General features: G+C 35.2%; 1 protein-coding gene across 4 annotated transcripts in view; it reads right to left on the minus strand.

The window, feature by feature from the left end:
- SNX13 (sorting nexin 13) overlaps positions 1-17,278 on the minus strand; it is a 62,950-nt gene that overhangs the window by 15,653 nt on the left and 30,019 nt on the right. For 3 of the 4 annotated variants that reach the window (XR_009418038.1, XM_059467774.1, XM_059467766.1), the window contains exons 5-17: positions 16,765-16,886; positions 15,054-15,175; positions 14,813-14,914; positions 14,049-14,137; positions 13,514-13,597; positions 11,007-11,145; positions 10,467-10,555; positions 9,715-9,814; positions 8,011-8,204; positions 6,873-6,977; positions 5,329-5,461; positions 4,580-4,617; positions 229-298 (exon numbers count right to left, since the gene is read on the minus strand). Coding sequence is in view for 3 of the 4 variants with exons in the window: in XM_059467774.1 (XP_059323757.1) it covers positions 229-298; positions 4,580-4,617; positions 5,329-5,461; positions 6,873-6,977; positions 8,011-8,204; positions 9,715-9,814; positions 10,467-10,555; positions 11,007-11,145; positions 13,514-13,597; positions 14,049-14,137; positions 14,813-14,914; positions 15,054-15,175; positions 16,765-16,886 (1,387 nt within the window). In the remaining variant the exon portion in view is untranslated. The remainder of the gene's footprint in view (positions 1-228; positions 299-4,579; positions 4,618-5,328; positions 5,462-6,872; positions 6,978-8,010; positions 8,205-9,714; positions 9,815-10,466; positions 10,556-11,006; positions 11,146-13,513; positions 13,598-14,048; positions 14,138-14,812; positions 14,915-15,053; positions 15,176-16,764; positions 16,887-17,278) is intronic. The other variant, XM_059467785.1, reaches the window with a different exon arrangement.

A 17,278-nucleotide genomic window follows, 5' to 3' on the forward strand; every position in this document is an offset into this window, starting at 1 on the left:
CCATACGAAATAAAATTAAATCACTTTTTAAGTACAGATATATAGTCTGTGACCTACAGAACAAATACTAGAAAGATTTCCAAAAAAGACTTAATGGAAAATATTAATTTAAATGTTTTATGAGGCCAAAAAATGAGACAATCAGGATTTCAAGGGCCTGTGATATTACAAAACTCAAAACAAAGGGTGGCAAAAAAAGTCAGCACACATCCTAACAGATTCACTTACCAGTATCTGAGATGTATGCATGGAGCTGAACAGTCTCATCAGTGGGGACATTTGAAAGGTCATCTAAGGACTGCAGGGTGGGCAGATAATGTAGGAAGAAAAAAAGTGTAAAAAAGAATAAGATCAGAAATGCATTGTATTCAAGATGTGTTTTGATTTATCTATTTAATTTTCAAACTTTCAGTTCACTATACTAAAAGTTTAGTGCACTGTAACAACTCAGATGTTTGTGCTACTTGGTTACCAAAGCCATTCTTTTGCACAGTATAGAGCATTTCATTTCCCCCATCATTTTCACACATAGTTTTGTGACCACTCATATTTGATCAAACATATTTGCCACTTCAGTTTGATCTCAATCCTAATGGAAGTATGGTCTTTTACTGAGCATTGGGGAAAAAACAAAACCAGAACAAAAAAACCAAAACAAAACCAGAAAATCTCCCAAACAACTGGGGAGATGCAGATGTTGTGTAACAGGTCTTCTGGCTTTTACCTTCATAGCATTCTGCTTTCTTTCAAATATCTTTATGCCCCACACAAACGTTACACAGCAGTAGAAAGTGAAAGTTTTTCTGCTGTATGTAAAAAAAAAAAAGCCAGCCAACATTCTTTTCAGGAATATTTTCTGTCATAAAAAATGAACAGGTACATCCTCAACTGGTTAATGCTCTGTCTGAATATTTAATAATTACTGGGATCAAAAGAAGCCTAATGGGTCTTTTAGAGAAGGCTTTGTTTTTAAAATTAATACATCTGATTACTAAGATTTAACATAATAAAGTTCTTCAAGACTGCTGAAAGACTTGCTTATGCAACTGACAGAAACAGAGGTTGGCCACTATGCATTGTAATCTTAAATTAACAGATTAAAAAAAAAAAAAAAAAAGAGTTGGAGCCACCGAAGTAGCCTTCGTAGACCCTCGGATCCCAGTTACTTTATGTCTTTTACCCCATAATTGTAAAATTCTACAAAGAAACATATTCAGAATGAATATAGCTACTTGCTATCTTTTATAATTTAATCAAGCCAGTTTAATAGTGACTTATCATGAAAAGTTACCTACAATAGGACTTATTGGTTAGCAGTGCCATGCCCATATCAAATTAAAACCTCTACCTACATCAATTCAGTTTCCAAATCTCTGTTTCCTTAAACATAAAACAATATACAAGATTACAATCAAAAGACAGGCTGGACTTCACTATTTAAAGACTGCTCTTGCCCCTTCTTCATCTGAATCTTTATCAAATCCACAATATCCCAACATAATACTCCTTTCCCCCTCTAGTTCTCTTCAAGGAATGGCTCTTGTCTGCCTCAATGACCTCAATCAGTCTCTGCCTAAATGTCTACTACTGAAGGTAGTTTTTCTGTTATAAAGTCTAGACACTGAATAAAAGGCAGCTTAAAAGTGGCTGAATAACATGTGTTGAGTGGCTGAATAACATGTGTTGCAGTAGGGAGTCTCCTGAACAATATGCTTGTAGACTTGTAGTACCAAGGTCCCAGACTGAGAAAAGGCAGAAGAAAGAAAAACCCTTCTGGGGAAATCTGTTTTGCCACAACATGCTATAGTGCTAGAAGTTTATGTCTGTCGAACGGTAGAACAGATGAATTTATGCAAAAATATTTTGACAGCAGACATCATCTTTACCTCAAGAATCTATAAGTTACTGGATGCTGGAGAGTTATTCTGGTTAAGTATCACCATAAGTGGGCTGCTCCTTTAATCTTTATGCTTGCTTTTAGTCATTGCTGGACACAACACTGTGACTTGGTCCATTCTTGAGCAAGTGCCTTGGACAGCCACGACCCTGTCAGGTGTGCTGCTCTACACTGCAGTGTTCAATTCAGGAGCAGAGTATCACCTGAGACTGGCTAACAGAAGACATTTGTGGAAGCCTGGATAAAATGCTTGATATTCTGAAAGCTCTAGGATTTGATTATCAATAAGATGGAAGTGATGTGATGTTATAAGAGAAGACAAGTAACTGTCAACTCTAATATTTTGTTTGCTACAAAATACTGGCATTAAGGTACTGTTGTATTGTTAAAGGCATAATTATTTCTTGTTTTCCTGCTTCCCTTCACTGTCACTCAAGTTCAGATTTCTTTGTGATTACTGAGTGGGGTTCAAGCTAACATATGCTAATGACTGCCAAAAGTTCAACCCAGCCACTTCTGCTGCCCTTCAAGGTCTTGGAACACCTGTGTAAATCCTTCTATTTACTCAATGCAAAGTTCCCATTAGGGATCCTTCAGAGGAAATCTGCAAGAGTCTATACATATTTACAATAATTTTATACTCCCAAAATGTGACCCACTGTTTTAATGTAGTAGATTAATGTATCAAAACAAAAGGCAGCAATTATGATATTTTTGTAAAACAACTTTTCTTCAAAACAGTTTTGAGCCCCTCTTCCAAATTCTTACAGTGTAAGTTGGAATTGCAGACAATATATTTTATAATAGTAACTTTAGGAAACACTCAACTACTGTGGCAAGGCACTATACAGAACTATTAATACAAGTAAATTAAAAGGTTGAAACCTGAACAGATAACACAACAGACAGACATTTAATATGAGCTAATATCTCTACCATTAGATACATTCACAGGAACACAAGTTAATTAAAAACATAAAAATTCCACAACCAAATCTTATTTAATACATTGTCATTAGCTGCAAGAACAGAAATTCCCTGACCTTTGAAGTAACCTTTCCAAGGTCTATTTTTCTTATGTAACAGACTAACACAAGGGAGCTAAACTATGTGTACAGAAATTTACTCTTGACATGGAATTCAGCCAGCAAAAACTAATCTACCAGTATCCAAACACCTGTAAAAGCACTGAACACCCTGAACAATACGGACTACAGAAAAGCAAAAGTAGTTCTGCATAAAGAGAAATTTACTTATGTATTTCTCCTAGAATGTTCCTAACTCTTTATAATAAATGTAGTATTCTATAAATACCTTTGTCACAACAAAAACAAAAATCAAGTCTTTGAAGAATCCCATGCAAATACCTATTTGCACTGCAACAGTGCTTGGTAAAGACTTTAGGACTTTCTGACTTAGCTTGGAAAGTCACGTGAAATGAAGCAGGAGATAACCACTACCCAGATAAGCCACCACAATGACAAATCCTAATTCATAAAACATAACTCTGGTATGTCGCAACATTGGTAGAAAGAGTACTTAAAAGACATTTGAAACATAATTTAAAGAAATCAGTCAGTTAAAAGGCTCTTGTGAAAAAATATGGCTAAATTAAGTTTTTCTTCTGCATCTACCAGGAGTTTGCATTAATTGTATCAGCTAAATATCTCCCATTTTCTTTACATTTCAAAATGCCAACAATAGGAAATAACAGGAAAGAAAATCCCAATTTAAATTAAAAAAACATCCAAAACCTACAAAAACCCAAACCCATAAACAACAAAACACACAGACATTAATGGTATGTGTATTTCTTTAGAAAACACTCATTCTTTTTGATGCAAGCATGACCTTACCAATGCAATGGAGCTGCTAAGGAGCTGCAGCACCTTCCAAGAACAAACTAGAAGGGCCCAGGCATCACATAATCCAGGAAATTGCATGCAGACTGTAAATCTCTACGTAAACCTTCATGAAACTAAAAGGTTTGGAAACATACTCTCATATGCCAAACTGAATTTTATGTACCTTGTGCCTCAGCTACACACTGTCTGCAGAAACATGGGGAGGATATATACCAAACTTCACATGATTTCTCCTTTTTAAATAAATATATTTGCATTTTTGGTTTAGGTACACTAATTTAACAAAGAAAAGGTCTTGACAAACTGACACAGGTCAAGAATAAAAAAAATAAAATTCAACTTGAAATTGGACAGATAAAAAAAACAAAGAATCATGGCTGAAATAAATTCCAGATACTTAAATGTTTCCAAATCCAGTCCTAATGAAAAAAATATCAACCAACAAAAATATAATTAAATGCCTCACTTTAAAATCTATTTTAATTTAATCCCTGGAGATTTCTGTTTCAAAGGATTTGTTTTCACCTATTATTATGTAACTCCAAATTTCTATCTATTTATGAAAAGCAAGTAGGAGTAAGAAATTATGCTTTCCATAAGTTAACTGTTTCTGTGAGAAACAATGCAAAATGTCAATAAACACAGAAAAAGGAGAAGTTTTATCTTACAGAGTAATTAATAATTTGTGTGTTTCAATTTGATTCAAAAACTTTTTTAGAAATTCAACTGCAGTGAAGTGAAACCTGTAATGAACATGTTCAACTACTTTATCACACTTTCTCTACTGTTGAGGACAAAAACAAATACAAGCACTTACCAGATTTATGCTGCTAGTAGGAGAGCCATTAAAAGATTCTGGGAGCAGGGAGGAAAATGAAAGGAAAAACCAGGTTAGAAGATTTTCCCCCATTGTAGGGCCGCACATAAATAAAAATGCATCCACAAAACATTATGGAAAATGAAAGAGAACTGTGGCACTGGGCAAAATGCTGCAACATGCAAGTGTTTCAAATTTCCAGCAAAGACACTTAAAGAAATGTAAGTTTATAAAGATTCTACATCAATACTTCAACATTTTTTTAAATTTATATCCCCACACAGTACTCCTGAAGGAGTTAAGGAACTAGTTAAACAGCGAAAACAATTTCCACTGGATTTGTACTTCAGTTAACAAGAACAATTATTTTATTTGCTTTAAAAAGCCACATTTCCTATGTACTTTCAATTTCTATTTTCAGAGAGGAGTATAGTTATGTATTAAAAGAACCCAATATATCGAAGAGTTTTAAATATTTTCATGAAAAAAGTAGAATGGAAGAACTGCATATTTTTTTAGTGACAAACTAGTTACCAAGATCTGACAAGAATTTATGTAAGATTAATAAACTTACTGCAGTGAAATCCCTATGTGAGTTTACACACAAAAGCATGAGGAGGAAAATAAATTTAAGACACCACAGAAGTATTTAACTTCCTAAAAACAGTGTGGATAATTTTTTTTATTTTCATTTTAAAACAGAGAAAAGAATGGTCCCAGGAAATACCCCTTAGAGATACAGAGCTCACCTCCTTCACCATCATCTGATCCTCTGAAACTGGGATCCTTCAGCATGTCCAGCTCAGCTAACATACGCACATACAACACGTTCTGCTTGAACGAAGGGTAGAACCTCTCATCTCGCAGCATCAACTCATACACCTTATTGAAACAAAAGTGCCAACTTCAGAAATACTTACTGCATTTTTTAATTAATCAGACTAGTTTTCATAAATTCTACTTGAACAAGAAGTACCTGTGCATATGTGTCTCTGACTTACTCTTAATGGAAAGGTTATCAGAAAATAACTAACTAATCAGACATGCACATCTAGGAAGGGAAGTGGCACAATAGATGCAAACGCTTCTGTCCTCTGCTCTGAGCCCTTCCAATTGCAGTATAAACCTATTTGGTCTTTATCCATTTTATAAAAAGTTATCTCAGTACCTCCTTGTGGATAAACTATAAATGTAGACCTGCAAACACTTAGGGCAAGAGGTGAGAAGAGGGAAAGAAGGAGGGAAGACACCATATGTGACCCTTCTGACCATTTCTAGTTTAGCCAATACGATATAGCCACACCTCACAAAGATTTAAGCACACCACCTTAAACAATTTACCTTCACAGCATATACACAAGTATCTATACATAGTAGGAATTAATTCATAATGTTTGGATACTCATGTCAATTGCAGAATATTTTAATTTTTTTTTTTCATGGACCACTGTTCAAGTACTTTCATCTAGTAAGAATAGAAAAAAACTCAATCCATCCAGGTTTGAGGAAGTTCATTTATTTTGTAACATATGGGAAATTTATGCTCTTCAGCAGAATTCCCAAGAAAGGCCCAGATTTCCCAAGGTGCTTTAACTAGTCTTAAAGGAAAGTCCCATGTATGATAGTGTGATTCTAAATTCAACAGCTCATATCACTAATTTGTAGCATGAATGAGAATATCAAAGTAACAATCTAAAATAAAAACATTTCAGACTGGGTATGTAAGTTATTGCCAGAATATTAATCATTCACTTTTCCTTTTAAAATACATATACTAGACTTGAATAATAAAAGTCTACAGGTAGTAAATATACTGGTTTTTTCTTCAATACTTGTTACTTCTGAGTGCTTCACGGTGCAAGTTTGCAGAAAAAGACAAGTCAAAATAATTTCTAAGAACAGCTATAGGATTTAAGATGGGACCATTACATTCATCGTTGAAAAATAGAAGTAAAACTGAACAAAAACTGTATGTCTTAGTCTAGTCATGACATATTTCTTAAATTGGTGCATTAACACAAATAAAAACATGAAAAATCTAAACTGTGTTTCATACTTAGATTTACACAGGAAGGACACCTACCCCTTCTGTCAACTGCTTTGAAAACCATGGGCTAACGAATGGAAAAGCAAAAGTTGATAATTTTAAAAGAGCATGATTTTCATAGGACAGAAAAATGGTTACACAGGTTTTAGAGTTTAGATATTTTACTTTTTTTCTAGGATCTAGAGTTATGTTTTATACTCTATAGCATTTACAGGTCTTATGAAATAAAGGACGAATAGAGTATACCTTTCTCTGAATGTCATCAAAGATTTCGGGTGTTGGATCCTCATGGTTCAGTGTTTCTGCAAGTTTTGCTACTAAGTTGTCATCAATATTAACTCTTGGAGATGCCTGTCATAGAGATCTAAATCAACTTTTGCAGCATAAAAATAAGAAAGTTCTACTTTATCAAATAAAATCCAATACAATGCTGCAACTCTCTAAGTAAACTATATTTCTTTTGCACAAGTATCTCTGTAACTGTCTAGAACATATGACAGGAGTCAGATCCCATCCACCCCCAAAATTAAGTTCAGAGTTTGTATTAAAACCTGGAAGTTTCACTATTAAGCACTAGGAATAGCCTCCAAAACAATTTATACATACACTGTGAGGCAGTACCTAAATCAGATTTACTCAGACTTATAAACAGGTTTTATTTATTCATGAAAAAGATTAAGATCCAGAAATCAAGAACAAGCCAACAAAAAAGTAATAGGATGAAGTTCTGAAATATCTGAGCAAAGGCTAACAGTTTGTCAACTGCCCATTTCTGAGTGAGCAGTGATTTTTATGCACACACAAATTCAAAACAAGGTGCTTTGTCAATACAAGCTGATAAGTGGTTTCTTCCACAGAGGAATCCTTACTGCCTATTTAAAGTTACCCAATGGTGATATTTGAGCAATTTACACAGAAAATTGTAGAGAGGCACAGAAAGCTACTTCATTTGATAACCCAATTTAATCCACGTTTGGATAAACACACAGTTCCATTTTTTAAATAACACTTCTTAAGGGGGCAGGCAAGGGTGGATGGCAGAATAAAAGGAAGGAAAAGGACAGCATATGTAGAGAGACTTTTATATTCTGTCTTTACATTGTCTAGTTTGTGTATTCTAGAAAGCCAACTTTTGAGGAGCACAGTGCATCTGACAAGGCAGTCAGTGGCAATATAAGCCCTTATAAATGAGGGGGAGCACAAAAGAGGAAGACTTCCTTACTGCTTGACATGAGAGAGAGAAGATACACACACAATAGCTTAAATGTCAACATGCAAGCAACTTGTACTACGTAACAACTGTTTTATATTAACTTAGCCATAACTATATCAAAGAAGTATCAGGACAAAGAATAAACAAGCTGCAGGATGAAGTTATTCCTACCTTTTCTGATAAATATTGCTCATAAACTCCAAAGGCAGCTGCTCTTAATAGACCCTTGGTCTGATTAGTCTGATGTTTTCCATCTTTCTGCCGACTTTGAAGTACCTCCAGTTGCTGCTGTGCTGTAACCCTGTATCCTTCCACTGTCATCCAGAAAAACAGATGTGCTTGGCCACCAGTTTGCTGCATGTAATCTACAGAAAACAGACAACACATGACCTTAGTTACTGTTGTGCATCTTGGAATAGCAATTCTCTATGATGTTGACTACATATGGAATACCAGAATCTGGTTATTCATCTGGAATACTTGCCATATAGAGTCAATTAAAAAAATACATATATATATTGGTGATAAGTATGTGTATATATGTATACATATATACATATTTGTGATAATCAGTAAAAAAGAACCTGAGAGCAAAGTCTAGGAACTAAGCACTGAATCCTCAAATGCACATGTAAAAAGTGAATCCATTTTTACCGTGTGAATGTAAGGCTTGTACAGCATGATACAAATGGAGACAAAGTTCAAACTGAATTTCTAAAAAAACACGTTCATAGAATCATGGGATCATTTATACTGGAAAAGATGTTCAAGAGTGCCAATCTAATACTTTCAAGTCCATCACTAAAGCATGTTTCTAAACACCACATTTACCTGTCTTTGAAATACCTCCAGGGATGGTGACTCAGCCGCTTTCCTGGACAGCCTGTCAAGCCAATGCTTCACCCTTTTGGTGAAGAACTATTTCCTAATACCCAATCTAAACCTCACCTGACACATCTTGAGGCAGTTTCCTCTCTCCCTGCTGCTAGCTGCCTAGGAGAAGAGAGCAGCCCTCTCCTCACTACAGCCTCCTTTCAGGTAGTCGTAGCGAGTGATAAGGTCCTCCCTGAGCATCCTTTTCTCCAACCTAAGAAACCCCAGTTTCCTGGGACACTTCACACAAGACTTATGCTCCAGAGCCTTCCCCAGCTTCGTTGCCCTTCCCTGGACATGCTCCAGCACCTTAATGTCTTTCTTGTAGTGAAGATCAGGATTTGAGGTGTGACCTCACCAGTGCTGAGTACAGGGGAGCAATCACCGCCCTCATTCTGCTGGCCAGACTACTGCTGATCCAAACAAGGATACCACTGGCCTTCTTGGTCACCTGGACTCACTCCTGGTTCATGTTCAGCTGCTGTCAACCAGCACCCCCAGGTGCTTTTCTGCCAGGCAATTTTCCAGCCACTCTGCTGCCAGCCTGCAGCACTGCCTGGGGTTGACACAAGTGCAGGACTTGGCACTTGGCTTTATTGAATCTCATACAAATGATCTCGGACCATAAATTCAGCATTCTTCCCACTAGAGAGCCTTCCTGCCCTCCAGCAGATGAACACTCCTGCCCAACTTAGGCGTCATCTGCAAACTGACTGAGGGTGTTCATTTTATGCCCAAGATTATCACATCACCCTGTCTGCAAACAACAGGTTCAGACAGGTGCCTTTCTAGACTGGCTACCTCACTAACTGTGTCAGGAAGTACCTCCCACGCACTCCAGGAACTTCCTGGACTGTTTCCATTTACTGCATTAAAAGGATTATAGCCACCAAGAAAACTGATGGATATTCTTAGTACTGACATTTAGCCAATCCAAGTACACAGTCCTGTAAGTTAGCATATTCTTTATAAATAAAACAGATCAGACAAATTAACACTTACCCATAAAAAACTGTAGTGCAACATTGTCTACCAGAATATGGTCCAGAGGGACTGTGCAAAGTTTTCCAAAGTTTGCTGCCAGTTTCACAGTATCTATTTCCTGTAAGACACAGTTCAGTGTGTTCACAGGCCTTTTTTAAACTAACTTTTAAAACTTCTACTTACTACAAAGCATATAGGTTAAAAAAAAATTACATACAATAAAGTAGCAGCTCAATGATTAGCTATTTTCATGATCACTAGTAAGTGAAGGTCTAGATTAGAAGGTCATGTTTTCTTAATTTTTTGCCTTCAAAAATAGCTGCAGCTGTTCTGCTATATGATAAGCTGGATTTTACTACTGCTGTTCATGTAATACTCTACAGGTCAAATTAACCCCAAATACCTCATCAGCAGTGACAGTAGCAGAAAATTAATTAACAAGAATTAATGTCAGCATTTGATGGGCTGCAGGTCACTACAACTTAAATTCATCTCTGTCACATTTTCTTCTGCCCATAAGACACTTCTTGTATTACAGCAATACCTTCAGGTCCAGCTAGAGAATGCTTAATTATTTTAACAGTCAATACATGCAGAATATTACACTATCTTGGAACCACATCTAGGTCAAATTAAGAGAGTCAAGAAACTAAGTAAAGTCAAACATACCAACTCTATCAACCCTTAATTACAAAACAAGCAAAAGTAACAAGTCGTCAGTCATTTGTAACCTGACTCTTTTGAAATTAAAAAAAATTTAAAACACTTACTTTTCCTGACTGCAACCTCTGAATTCTTGAATCACATACTTTAATAACATATAATAAACTGTTTATTTGATTTTTTATAGTGTTGATATCTGCAAGCAAAAACAAAGACAATTAAGCAATGCAGATGACTAAATAAAGTCTAGGTCGTTGTTTTTTTTTTTCAGTTTAAATAACTTGCTAATGAAAGTGAACAAGAAATATCTTTCTTTTCCCTTTTTAAGATTAATGGTTAACTGACTACCATTAATACTTTAAATATTACTGAAATTCAGAACCACCAGTCAGGCAGTTTTGATTTAACAGAAACACACTTAGCTAACCAAATTCTCTGTCCTTACAAAAAGGCATTAAACACACACCAACCAGTAAAACAATTATGAAAATGAAAACTCCAGTTTTATCACTTTTTATGCATTTTTTTTTAATAAAATACTTTGTACTGTGTTGCATCAGAGCTTTTATTTTTTAATTGTCGCAATATTCTACAGAGATTATGCTTCTAAATGCCCTTCATATTTTGCAAAACAATACAGCACTAACCATCTCCTGCTGTATCTAGAGATCGAAGATATTGCAATTCTTCACTTGCTTTATCTTTCACAGCTTCCAACTCGCCTATATTATCACTTAATTTAATAATATTCATAAAGGCCTCATAGTTACAGTTGGAATCACGAATCTGAAACACAAATTTTTACAGTGTAAGTAACACAAAACAGCTATAAGTACAAGACATGATTCTTCTTCAAATGAATTAGTTTCATACAGCACTGCAAAGTGACATTTTGAAAGTTCTTTGATACTTCTAAATTTTCCTTTTGGTACTGGAATTTTACATGGACTAAAACAGAAAAAGCATGCATAGTCAAAAACTATTTCACACCATCACTTTCTGTTTTCAGGAAGTACAACACAGACACGTGGGAAGTCCATCAACCTCCTTAATGAAGATCTCCAAAATCCAATCCACCATCTTCTGCTATTATCTTCTTAGCTAAGTAGGCAGAAAATGGTGAACCCACTGAAAGGGTTCAGCTTTACCAAGATCCCCTGCAAGTACACATGCCCCCAGAGTATGGCTTCTTAAGATATAGAATTACAAAAGGAATTAAAACATTCTACCATGTAATCATAACCTACTGAGGGAAAAACAAATCTACATGACTCCCCTCTGGAACCGTAATTCAGATACCCTGGCAAATACTATTAAGCTATTTAAATACATACAATTTTACCAGTATTGGCATAGAATGAACCTGTATTGGCATAGAATGAACCTGCTCTAGGGACTCAAAGGAATTTGTGCAAGTGAAAGAAGCCTGCTGTGGTGCCAAGACCACTGGAAACTGTGCTGTGAATGCAGCATGGAGATCAGGGAAAGGTTGGCAGCTTTACAACATGCGCACACAGGTGCTGAGGGTAAAAACAGCATTAGAACTCAACCAGATGAAGCTTAAAAAGTCACTTCACCCACATCTCTTATAAATGCTCACTTTGATATGGAAATGTAATACTTGGTCTGTACTGAAGAAGCGCATTGACATGAGCTGCACGAAGCACAAAGAATGAAGACTGCATATCATTGATCAAAGTAAATGGGAAAATCTCCCTAAAAATCTGCTTTTAAAAGTAATCGTACAAGCAGGGCTTGAACTTAAAACATTTTGTAAATTTGTGAAGAGAGAAGTTTGAATTAACTTCTGATTTTGTATTGAATCTTTGTATTTTATTGCAACAGAACTAGTATTGGACTGTGGTGCACCTGGAATTGAACTTCTCTTTTCCATAAACTGATCTTTTCATTCAAGTGTGACTTTATGTCAAAGGTTCCAAAAGGAGCCAGGATTTATTTCAGTCATCTCTACTTCTGACTTTAATTTCTGCAACAATCTCCATTTCATATGACTTGTATTAAACTTTTTCCTTATCTTTTGCCCAGCACATTTGCTTCTTCATCTCAGAAAGCAATTTTGAAAATTAGTTATTTGGGACATCACTATCATAACAGCAAGCTTTATAAAAAGCTCAGAATCCTATCTCTGGACACAGCCGGGGGCAGTGTGCAGTAAATAAAGAACGAGGCCAAGTTACAAATAAAGAACACACGTAGGAGGAAAGGGGAATTGAAAATTGAAAATTCTGGTCCAGATGAGCACTATTTTTTCCTTACTAAAGCTAGGTTCCTGTAGAATGTGTGCAAACTTTTACATGAAATGAAGGAGGCTGGAGTGAAGGAAACACTGTACACATACCCTTAAAGCCATTCCATAATTCCATACATAACAAGAACTTTGAAATGCAAGGGTGTTTTCATAGAACTTGAATGTACACTATAAGACTAAAATATATGAATAAAAAGAGAGAACTTGGGGGGAAAAAATTTAAACTTGATCCATGAACTTTACAGGATAATAATGTATAAGAATAAGTTTTAACTTGCTTTGCAAAGAATCAAGATTGTTAATTAAAGCACAAATATTCTATTTATGTTAGCTTTACTATACACTACTACTTTAAAAAGTTTGGGGGCTTTTCTCACAAGTGCATTAGAGAGTTATCAAGATTAAAAAATTGTTTCTGCCCATTCCATTGAATTATTTAGGGTTAACACAAACAGTCCTAGAATAACTGCCCTGAAATTCCTTAGCAGAAAATAAATTTTTCTTAGTTTTCATTCTTGAGGCATCTTAAGCTTGAAAGGCCAAACTGTAAACAGTCAGGGGAAAACACCTCCATGGGTACTGCCATGCTTCCCAAACAGCCAAGCAGAACAGTCAGAGGATTGAACTTTACGTTTTGTGATACATTAGTCCTCAGTCAGGCAACTTTTGCTGAACAATCAAAATGAAGAGTTCAGCTATATAGACTTCATGTGTATGTATGTATAAAATTAAATATAGCAGCCCTAAGTTCATTATCTCTGCCAACATATCCATTGGTAATGTTTATACCAGACACCTATCCATCATGATTATAGGGAATACAATTAAAGCTTTATATGAAAACGTTCTGGAAATAGAAATTATTTAAATAATTTTGTGTCTTACCATCCATATGACATACTGATTAATATAATCAGGATCACTGAGCTGGTTTATTAATGGAAGAAGAATTCCTCGGGAGAGGATTTCCTAAAAAACAAAGGATTTTTATATCATCATTTTATACATTTATTCATAAAGCTAGTATAACTGTAACAATTTAAACACCACTGAGTAGAGCTTAAAACACAAAAGTGTAATTACAGAAAACATTTAATAGGCACTACTATATTTTCCTCCAATTAACACTACAAATGTAATTTGCAACTGCAAGAAATAACAAGAAAAGCCTCCTCAAGAAAAAACAACCTCAAAATAAACAACATCCACTTTCTCATGCTTTTGTCATGATGGAGCTAAAATCACCTTCAAAAACATCTCAGACAAACTGTTCTCTGCTATTAAATACTTATCAAGACTCTACTGCTTTTAAATACCCTAATATTAAATTAGATCAATTTTAGAAAATAAGACCAGCAGTTGAATTTTTTTTATGACATTAAACCAAAGAATTGGAATGGCTTTTAGAGTCTGTACTTACCCTGACAAAGTATCGCATGATCTTATTCTGGAAGTCTCCAGGAGGTAGCAATATATACAGTAAAACCTCACACAGATCCCTTAGGAATCCTAGAAAAGGAAAACAAAAACCCTTCAGCACAATTTTACATTATGTTACTTCACATCTTACCTGATATCACCAAATGCCATAGATAAATCCTTAATTCTGAGTTCAAACATACAATCATGTATCTCTTACATTCCAAGCATTACAGTAACACCTTTGAGATGGAATATAAGCAGCACTGATGAAAAAGATCTACCTCAAACCCAAGACAACAAAAGCCAAATTGCAAGACTAAAAAGAACCCCAACAACCTAACTCAAATGCATTTTCCTTACTTAATGGTTTTCTTTACTTCCTCTGGTTTTTTTCCTCTTCTTCAACACTTTCCCTAAAAATAAAGTGCTTTTTGCAGGAAGACTACAAAATAGAGATAAGGAAGGCACATCTACCAAAAAGCAGTAAGAATCTGCAAAATCATCCCCTCCCTCCCAAGAAAAAATATTTTTATCTTAAAATTTTTCCAGTGAAAGGAGGAAGACTTACATAGGTACATGCTTCATTTTAGTTATAGCATTAATATGTACAAATCAGAGGAAATATACATGTATGGTAGATCGCCACACTTTGAAAGTCATATGCCAAGATTTTAATGCATTTCATATTGTGAACACAATTGTTAGTATTTTAATTTAGTTTCCCATACTAAAAGATTTACTCAGAAGATAATATTGAGAGACCTTCTTCATCTTTGGGAGAAGTGCAGACTAGATCACGACAGACTTCTTTTTCCATTTCAACTTCAACCTCAAAGAATGTATCTACAAGTTCCTCAGCTTGATCTATGCAAAAGAAAATTTAAAAAGCATGTTTTTGTCAAGACTAGAAACTTGAGAGAGAGCTTAAATTATAAAATAAAGCTAACTATATTTCACACATACCAGCCTACTTAGACTCAAATAAAAAAATACTTCGGATTACCTTTCATCTGATTGCCTTTCTCTGCTATCCTTTGCTGAGCTTTTCTGAAAACTCGAAGATGAGTGCCAAAGTCATCAACAAGTCGTGTAGTGAAATAAGGCTGCCAGTCTGTTTCCTTTGACCTATTAGTAAAGGAGATCCACGGAAAGTAATTATTTTATTGTGAACACAAAGAACAATAATAAATTCCTACCTCTCATTCCTTCCTGGAAGAAAGGGAAGACTACTGCAAAATCTAGACATGTAAATAGGAAGCAGAGCTGTCTCAAAAGGCCATTGATCAAACAATCCAGATCCCCCACCTGCACAAGACAGAACCACACAAAACCTCTGGATGGCAGCCTCACCACAGGCTCCCAAAGCTGCAGCTCTCAGGGAATAATAAATTCCCACTGAATTCATTCTCCCCAGAAGCTGACAGGCTGTATGAAACTACAGGTGATGGTACTAACCTAAACTGCTTCAGCTATATCCAACTACAGGCATTATAAATACACTACATCATTTTTTCTGCAGAAGAACTGCTGCAGGCCTGTGAAATTGATTTGCTTTCTACAGCAGAACACAACTGCACAGGAAATGTGCCTATTTTTGAAGAGCTATAGTACTGTAGGAAAGAAAAATAAACCTGCAAGAATTTGACCTACTTTGACACAAACTCAGTGCTCAACACTGTCCAATGAAATGGACAGTGCCAAACAGACAAAAACACTGAAGCTGGGTAGTCAGGTCCATGTCATGCATAAGTTTGGTTGCTGTAACAGTTTATTTAGCATAGTTTTCACCATTTCAATACTGTTTTCTAGGATTTTTATTATTTTACTATATCATATATTATAATTATTTTTCCTAGTATTAAACCCAGCTCTCCATCTCACTGTCAGAAAAGCACACTAACCTACAAGACAACAGAAGAAGGTTCAACACCTTAAAATTGCAAGGAAGTTACTTATATTTAGGTGACCCACAAACTCTTTTGCAGAGAAAGCAAGTAACAATAAGCACAGTGGGATTAACACCAGAAATAAAAACTTAACAAACAAGTATATGGATATAAAGGCACAGGGCATCTGGACTAAGAAATCAGCCATACTCAAGAAGTGAATTTCCAAGACAAGCTGCTAATCAAGTAGCAGGAAATCAGGGAACAGCAGCAGAAATAAGGGGTAAAAAACAAACTATCCATTTGTCCTCAATCAATCCTGTTTAAAAAAAAAAGTTTGCACATGTGACATTCTATTTCACTTCCCAGACTACCATTCTTTCTAAAATATCCATTGTTTTTACATATGGAAGAGCCATACTGCTTCTATAAATTATCTGAGGTGACACATATGTTGAATTCAGACTTTTGCACTGAATTCTTACTTACCTTGGGAGTGGTCCTACTGTTTACATGAAGAATACAAAGAAGTAATGATTCACAAACTTAATGCTTAAGTTGTAAAAAAGGAAAAAAAATAGCAGTTCAGTGATTTTAGACAATCTGAATGCTGAAATGGCCATTTTGCAAAAAATTATTACTTAAAACGCTGCCAACTCCATTATTTCCCTAGAGGATGAACAAAAGATTGTATTTTTACATTAAAATCTTAAATTTTTATATGTTCTTTCTGTAAAATGCAGTGACCTATTCTAGTAGATAAACCTAACCACTTACCTACTGCCATACAACCCACAGTATACTGATGTAAGTAAAAACAAATCTTACCTGGCAGAAAACTGAACAAGTGCATACTGAAGAGCCTGCCTAATTTCCAGAAGAAAGGATTCATCATCACTTAGTGTGTAATACCAATACTGCACATAGTCTCTCAGGGAAAACTGGATTACCTGAAAAATTAAAAAAAAAAAAACAAAAGAACTAATGAAAAAGGACAAAAGAAATATGACAAAAAACAACAGTTTTGTGCCTGATAGCACAATAGCAGTTTTTCTAAAGGGTTACCAGAGTGAACAATACTCCTTTTCCATTATGAAATGGGAGTGAAACCATAAAATTCACACACTGAAACTTCTTTTCAGACTTGTTTGCAAACATTGTTTTTATCACCACTACATTGTGAAAATAAAATATAGCAAAAACATACTCAAATATTGCCCAATATCCTGGCCCATCTCTCATGGGTTTTTCATTTATCACTCTCATATATGGTAAAATTTTGAAATTCTATTTGTCACTCAACTACTTCTGTATTACACAGTCAATACTTTCAAAGTAATAA

Source organism: Ammospiza nelsoni, chromosome 1 (assembly GCF_027579445.1).
Source record: "Ammospiza nelsoni isolate bAmmNel1 chromosome 1, bAmmNel1.pri, whole genome shotgun sequence".
NCBI lineage: Eukaryota > Metazoa > Chordata > Aves > Passeriformes > Passerellidae > Ammospiza > Ammospiza nelsoni.